The sequence below is a fragment of the Eulemur rufifrons genome, chromosome 20, assembly GCF_041146395.1.
Source record: "Eulemur rufifrons isolate Redbay chromosome 20, OSU_ERuf_1, whole genome shotgun sequence".
In the NCBI taxonomy this organism is placed as follows: Eukaryota; Metazoa; Chordata; class Mammalia; order Primates; family Lemuridae; genus Eulemur; species Eulemur rufifrons.
This window is the reverse complement of record NC_091002.1, coordinates 12,590,256-12,597,952: the sequence shown is the minus strand read 5'-3', so window position 1 is coordinate 12,597,952 and position 7,697 is coordinate 12,590,256. Positions and strand designations below refer to the sequence as shown.

The following is a 7,697-nucleotide window of genomic DNA, read 5'->3' as shown; positions in this document are numbered from 1 at the left end:
ATACTGGGGGCGAGGCAGCAAGGGCTGCAGAAAGCCGGCGAGCGGCTAGCGGAGAGGCGCCCTCACCGGGCGCTGGCAACCCGGGGGCGGCGGGGGCGCGGCGACGGCCGCAGCAGCTGCGCGCGAGGAGGACCTGGCGCCCGCGCGTTCTGCTTGGCCCGCGCGACGCTGCCCGAGCTGCGGCAGAGGGGGCGGCGAGACCCGGACCCCGCGGGCGGCGGCCTTCTCTGCCCTCCCCGCCTCCAGGCAAAGCTCCTTCTTGGCGCTCCTCTGGGGTAAAAGAGCATCAGGTAGCAACCCCCAGCCCCCCCCCCAAAAATGTTTTTAACTGGAAGGAGGGATGGTATGTTCAGCGTGGCCTTTTCCTCCCAGGCGCAGGGGAGGAGGGGCAGTCCCGGGAAGTTACTGTCCCAGGTTGGAGAGTGGTTGGAAACTTCACGCTAACCTAACGCAATCTGGGAAACTGAAGCGCGTCTTCCGAACGCGCCCCCAGGGCGCCTAAAAGGAGACGACATTAAAGGACTCTCGTGAGAGACCAGAACGGGAGAAAACGCAGCAGCAGCCGCCCGCCCTGCGACCCCTCCCCCGCAGCTCTTGGGGTCCTCTGGCCGGTGACACAGCGCCCCCGCCCCGCCCCCCCCAGGCATCCGGCCACTCTCCCTGCCCGCTACTCCACCTTTAGCTGGAGGCTGGGGAGGGAGGGGGCGGGAGAGGAAGAGATAATGAAGGGCAGGAAAGGAGCTGGGTCGTCTGCCCTTTTCCTCCACCGGGAGAAAGCGGCCCGCGGAGTCCCAAGGCCGCGAGGCCCGGGTCTGAACCCGGCCTAAGTGGGAGCTCCCCGCTCACCCCGCCCTTCCCTGGACCGCCCGCAAAGCAGAAAGTGAACTGTGTGTCCTCCTCGGCCGCAAAGAAATGGAGGCGGGGGTGGGGGGAGGAGGAGGGGGTGGTAGGGGGAGGCGGAGTGAAGGAAATAAATGAGTCTTTAGCAAATAAAGGGCGGCCGGAGGGGGGTGGGTCGCCTGGTGGTGGCTCCGGCCGGCCCGGAGCCGAGCCCTCTCCTGGGTTTCGGGCTCTTTCGCGGTTAACTAGAATCAATTACTTGCCTTGTCATTTCCAGTACTCATCCTTAAGCCTCAACCAAAATATTGACCTAGGAGGCTTACAGAAGTTGGGCTCTTGCCATTTGAACCGGATCTTGTTTAGGGAACCACCAGCGATGGGAAGGAAAGATTTCCGCAGCTCAGCCTTCGCCCCCTCCCCCATTCCAAAGGCTCCACAAATCGCCAATTTTCCGGCTTGCCGGGGGTGGGAGCGCGGGGGCGGGGAGGTAGGAACCGGTGAATGTTAAAGAGGATTTATTTCTTCTCCTCCAGGTTTCTGTTTTGTTTTCTCTCCTCCGCCCCCCCCCCCCCCTTTTTAAGATGCAATTTGTTAAAACGGCCGTTTCAAGTGTGTGGACTCGCGAGCGACGCGGTGGTCCTTTGTATGTAAATACTGGGTAAAAAAAGCCTCGCCCCGTCTTTGCAATTAATTGACACGTTACACCTCTCATCTTGCTCTAGAGGGCAGTTGGCTGGGCGCGCGGAGCTCCCCAAAACCCACAATTTCACATCTGCAAATACTGTCTTCATCCACTTGACTCCCAAGACCCGCCCACACGTGGCCAACCTTTGCGTTTTTAATGTCTCTTCCCCTTTTTTCCACCCTTCTCTCGCTCCCTCTCTCGCTCCCCCTCCCTCCCTCTCTTTCCCTCCCTCCCTCTCTTTCTCCCCCTCACCCCCCTCCCCAGGTTCGTGAGTGGAGCCCAGCCTTATATGGACTGATCGCTCGGGCAATGGCCCATTTTTTCCTCGCCACCAGCCGCCACCGCGCGCCGAGCGTCCGCCGGAGCCGGAGCTGACGCTGCCTTGGCACCCCTCCTGGAGTTACAAACTAAGGCCGGGGCCGGCGCTCGGCGCGCAGGCCGCCCCGCTCCCTGCGTCCATTTCCGCGTGCTTTCAAAGACTACACAGAGGCACTGGGTTGGGCTTTATCTTTTTCCTTCCCTTCCCCGGTGTTTCTTTCTTTTTAAAATAATAATAATTATCTCAATAATTAAAGCCCATCCCCCTCCCCTCCCCCAATCCCTCCCCCCAACCCTCCCCCCTTGCCCGCCAGGGCTGGGGAGCGCCACGAATTGACCAAGTGAAGCTACAACTTTGCGACATAAATCGCGGGGTCTCGAACCATGTCGCTGACCAACACAAAGACGGGGTTTTCAGTCAAGGACATCTTAGACCTGCCGGACACCAACGATGAGGAGGGCTCCGTGGCCGAAGGGCCAGAGGAAGAGAGCGAGGGGCCCGAGCCGGCCAAGAGGGCCGGGCCGCTGGGGCAGGGCGCCCTGGACGCGGTGCAGAGCCTACCTCTGAAGAACCCCTTCTACGACAGCAGCGACAACCCGTACACACGCTGGCTGGCCAGCACGGAGGGCCTCCAGTACTCCCGTAAGTAGCGAAACTTGGCTGCAGAGTCCGTGGCCAGCTTCATCCCTGCTGCTGTAGGCCGGGCTAGACGCTTTCAGTGAAGGGGGAAAGGGCCATGTAAGCCCGGATCCCTCACTCTGGGTTCCTGGAAAGATTTGTAACACTTGTTTAGGACACCCTCTTTCCTCCTTGTCAAGCGCCCTTAGTCCAGGCAAAAGACTTGGTCTCCGGTATTTTTTGCAACACGAGAATTTAAGGGGAAAGGAGAAGGGAAATGCCTCCCAAGGGCTGGTTACACATGTCAACCAGGACTGATGGCTCCAGCCGACCCCCCTCACACACACACCCGACCGCTGACTCTGCCTGGAGGGACTGGCCTGGCGCGCGGGAGCTAGCCAGAGAGCCTTGTCTGGGTAAGGGTAGAGGGTGGGGGCGGCTTCGGGTGGCCCGGGTATAAATAGCTCACCCTGTCCCCTGCGCAGTCATAGAGGACGCTTTGTGCGGTGTGGGGGATGTCGAGAAAGCCCTAAAGCAAAAACGAAAACCCCCCAAAACCTGCCTTAAATGGCCGGGTAGATCAATGCTGGGATTGTGGGGTTTTTCTTTTAAAAATCTGCCCACGTCTCTCCGGAGAGGAAACCACTTAAGGGGGCCAGAGCCCTTAACCCGCGATGATCTTCCGCATGCCACTCCCCCCGAAATTTGCACCTACCCTGAGCGAACCCCTAGAAACTCAAGACAAGAGCCCCCACTCCTGCTGATTCTCCTCTTTACCCTGGGAGGCCCCGACGGCTTCGTTAGGCGTGAAGCAGGGCAGGGGTCACGGCGAAGGCAGCGGGGCTGGACTGCCAGGCGCGGAGGGTCAGGGTCGCACGGAGGATGGGGTGCTCGGGTGTGGCACAGGCGCCGTGCGGTCTCCAGGCCCCTGACGCGCTTGTTTTTCCCCTCCCCTTCTCCCAGTGCACGGGCTGGCAGCCGGCGCGCCCCCGCAGGACTCAAGCTCCAAGTCCCCAGAGCCCTCGGCCGACGAGTCACCGGACAATGACAAGGAAACACCGGGCAGCGGGGGGGACGCAGGCAAGAAGCGGAAGCGGCGGGTGCTCTTCTCCAAGGCGCAAACCTACGAGCTGGAGCGGCGCTTCCGGCAGCAGCGGTACCTGTCGGCGCCCGAGCGTGAGCACCTGGCCAGCCTCATTCGCCTTACGCCCACGCAGGTGAAGATCTGGTTTCAGAACCATCGCTACAAGATGAAGCGCGCCCGGGCCGAGAAAGGTATGGAGGTGACGCCCCTGCCCTCGCCGCGCCGGGTGGCCGTGCCGGTCTTGGTCAGGGACGGCAAACCGTGCCACGCGCTCAAAGCCCAGGACCTGGCAGCCGCCACCTTCCAGGCGGGCATCCCCTTTTCGGCCTACAGCGCGCAGTCACTGCAGCACATGCAGTACAACGCCCAGTACAGCTCGGCCAGCACCCCCCAGTACCCGACAGCACACCCCCTGGTCCAGGCCCAGCAGTGGACTTGGTGAGCGCCGCCCTCTGAGACTTGCGGCCCCAGGCCGAGGCCCCACCCCGGCGGCGGCGGCGGCGGCGGCGGCGGCGAGGAGGCCTCGGTCCTTACCGTGGTTATTATTATTATTATAATTATTATCATGGAGTCGAGTTGACTCTCGGCTCCATTGCGGAGGCGCCGGGAGGTTGCCTGCGTCTCCTTGGAGTGGCAGATTCCTTCCACCCAGCTCTGCCCCCATCCCTCTCTCCTTTTGAACCTTTGGAGAGGGCTGAACTATAAGCCGTGTTTACAGAATGTTTGCTCAGCTTCGCTTCTTTGCCTCTCCCTGGGGGGACCAAACCGTCCCAGCGTTAATGTCGTCACTTGAAAACGAGAAAAAGACCAATCCCCCCACCCCGCTTTCGTGAATTTTGTAAAATATGTTTGTGTGAGTAGCGATATCGTCAGCCGTCTTCTAAAGCAAGTGGAGAACACTTTAAAAATATAGAGGATTTCTTCCTTTTTTAAAGTAAGAAAATGCTAAATATTTATGGCCATGTAAACGTTCTGACAACTGGTGGCAGATTTCGCTTTTCGTTGTAAATATCGGTGGTGATTATTGCCAAAATGACCTTCAGGACCGGCCGGTTCCCCCTCGGGGCCCAACTCCTTTCTTTCTGGTCTGGTTTGGTTTGGTTCGGTTATGTTTGGGTTACCCCTGCTTTCGTGTTTTTTTTTTTTTGTTGTTGTTGTTTGTTTGTTTGTTTGTTTTGTTTTTTTAATTTTGTTCAGTGCAAACATTTCTCAAATATAAAAAAGGAAAACCTGAGTAGGCAGGAACCCCCTGCCCTGTCCTCCGGGTCCTGAGCCCCGGAACTTGGAGCTCAGCGGTTCCGCGCAGTTCCTCAAGAGCGCCGGGCGCTGAAAGCTTTCGATTTTTTAAATAAGAATTTTAATAAAAATCCTGTGTTTAAAAAAAAGAAAAAAAAAAGCTTAGCCCTCCGGTTTGTCTGACTTTGTTGCCCTGCGCCGGGCCAGAGGCCTCCGGCAAGGAGCCGGGCTGGCCGCGCTAGCGCTCCCGCCCGCTCTTCCTCTCGCGGCGGGGAGGCCAGGGGCCCCGGGGGTGGGGGCTGGAGGGGCTCCCCGAACAGGCCTCAACTGACTGACAGGCTGGACCCCGCGCCTGGGACCTGGAACCGGGGCGGGAGCGTTCGGCCTGCGGCCTGCGAGCTGTGGGCCCGAAGCCCAGGGTCGCCCGCCCTCTCCTGGCTTCGCGCACTGTCTGAACCCCGGGCGGCAGCGTCCCGGCTTTCGGGAGGAAAAGTGACTTTGGGAAACGCAAAAGCGAGGAGAGCGAGCCCCCCTCGCTGGCCCAAATCTACGAGTGGCTCCTTCAGCCTGAGAAGCTGTTGAAGCCACTACACTCGATGACTTTCACTTTGTTGCGTTTGATTTACCTCGTGCTAAGAAAAGGGGGTGGGAGGAAGGATGTCTGAGGTTAAGACTGGTCAACTTTCTCTCGACTCCCCACCCCCTTTTCAAAAATCTGTGGACCGGTGGAGGCCTAGGAGACCGCCCCAAGGCCTGGAGGTGAGGGGGGCGGTTCGGGACGCGCTAGGCTTTGGCTATCCAGGGGGACGCGAGGTCCTGGGCGCGGGGGAGGGAGGGGGATGCTGCTGCCTCCTCTAGGCTCTTTGGCCCCAGGGAGACAAGGAGAGGGAGTCATTAGCAATCCCAGGATACAGCGCCTTCCCGAGTCCCTTCCGCGCCCATCCTTTCTGGGTTTCCAGACCTCTCCAGCTCCTCTAGCTCGGGACTGGATCCCGGGCCTCCTTCCCTCCAGCGCTTGGCGGTGTGCGGCCCCCCCCCAGGCTAGCCCTTGGGCCGGGGGCTGAGTGAATTGTTGAAAAGTAGAGGTGTGGAGGTGGGGTGGAGCACCGCGGCCAGGAAGTGGGCAAACAGCCTCAGGCTCGCCCGGGAAGAGCGGATCCATCCTTCACCAGGAGGGAACAGATTCCATCCCACCCTCGTCGCAAGGAGATCTCCTTGGCAAATGCTGGCGCACACTTGGCCACGCGGGGGAGTGCCTTCGGGGGCTGGGCGGATTGGAGGGTACATCTTTCTCGTCTATCTCTCAGATTTCCAAAATACTTGGGGCTCTGTAGTCAGAGCCCAGTGGGCGTTCTGAGACTCTTGAGGATTGAAAATCAGCCCATTTGGAAACTGTATCTCTTGTTCTTTCCAAAGCTCCACCATCAAGGCTGGAGGGGGCATTGAGAGAAGGGAGGAAGCCGGGCAAAGGGAGCGGTCCCAGCTGACTTTCTCGCTCCCTCTAGTTGATGATCAGATTTAATTCAATATCTAAAGCAAACATGATTATCCGTGTGACCAAATCTGCGCGTCAATAGCACTCAGCGTAACACGCCCAGGGACGTGATTACACTTTATTCCCGCGTTACGCACCCGCCCCCGGATAATTGAGGGCGTGGGAGTCTTTCTAATATCCCCATAAAGGTCCTTTCCCATCTCCAGGTTCATCCTCAGAAGGGGGCAGTTTTCCTAAGTGCTGAAAAATCTCCCTTTGTTCTCCACACTAGCTTGGAAACGTTTGGGATTTTATTTCTTGATGTTTGTAAAGGCCAACGACTTTTTCCCAAATCGTTTATTGTGCAGTAATTGAATGTCCAACATGCCCTGGTACCAACCACTCAACATCCACTTGCCACTTCCCTTAACCCCAGAATCCGCTGGGAAGGGAGGTGGGGGTTCTAAGTCTCTTATAGAGGAGGTGTCACCAGGCCCGAGGAGCAGCCCGGAAGACTCGAGTTGAGTTTTACTGTTCCAGGCCCCAGGACTTCCGGGGGCCAGGAATGATCGTAGGAGCCCCCCAGCTTTCCAGGAAGGAAAGGGGCAGCGTGAAAGATCCAAACTCTCTCACGCTTCCGCTGCTTACGCATTGAGGGAGCATTTGGGGCGGTGGCCAGGTCTGCGGGCCTGCAGTCTGGGTGTGCGGTCACGCAGCCTGCCGGGAGCCGGGGGAGGTGGGCCCGACGCCCGCCTCTCTCTGTCTTTGGGTCCCCATGGAGTCAATAAAAGAGCCCGCGGAGCCCTGTGTGGCCCTAACCCCAGCGCCCTGGGAGCGCACCCGGCGCAGGGTCCGCTTCAGCAGTCTATCTTCGCCCAATCTACAGAGGGCCGCACAAAACCGCACAATGGGAAAGCTGGGAGCCGGAGATGTTAGAGGCGTGCATATTAAAAAGGGACAGAGAAAAGATCGCAGGGGACAGAGAGAGGGGAAGAGGGAGAAGGGGGCAGCCCTCCCCCCACCGCCGCCCCACCCCGCACCATTCAGCGCGCTTATCGCGGGCAGTGAATCCCGGAGTCAGGCAGAAGTCTCCTTGGGGTTTTGTTGGGCCTGTCACTGGGTCCCTTTGTCATCCGCGGGCTCCATGCTGGATTCCATATGGCCAGCTGGGCCGAGGGAGCGCGAGGAGGGACCCGCACAAAACCCAAATTGTGTCCGGCTTTCAAACCCTGTATTGTTGTCTGTGAAAGGAAGACGCATTAAAAATTCGTGCTATATCTATTGGGGAGGAGGCTGGAGGAGGGGAAAAAAGCCACCCCTGTCTTTGATGGCTTCAGAGGGCTCTTGCCCCGCCTAGGCCCCATGACACACTGAAAGCTGGATCTCTCTCTCCCTCGCTCTGTCTCTGGCTCTTGCTCTTGCTCTCGCGCGCTCTCTCTCC

At 59.1% G+C, this 7,697-nt stretch overlaps 1 protein-coding gene across 2 annotated transcripts; it reads left to right on the top strand.

Moving 5' to 3' along the window:
* Positions 1 to 2,227: 2,227 nt before the first annotated feature.
* NKX2-2 (NK2 homeobox 2) lies at positions 2,228 to 3,988 on the top strand. Of its 2 annotated transcripts, none has more exons than XM_069496337.1 (2): positions 2,228 to 2,486; positions 3,426 to 3,988. In XM_069496337.1, the coding sequence occupies exons 1-2, from the start codon at positions 2,228 to 2,230 to the stop codon at positions 3,986 to 3,988; spliced, it is 822 nt and encodes a 273-aa protein (XP_069352438.1). The 2 variants fall into 2 exon arrangements, with proteins under 2 accessions (XP_069352438.1, XP_069352439.1); XM_069496338.1 differs by lacking the exon at positions 2,228 to 2,486 and adding an exon at positions 3,137 to 3,182.
* The last annotated feature ends 3,709 nt before the right edge of the window (positions 3,989 to 7,697 follow it).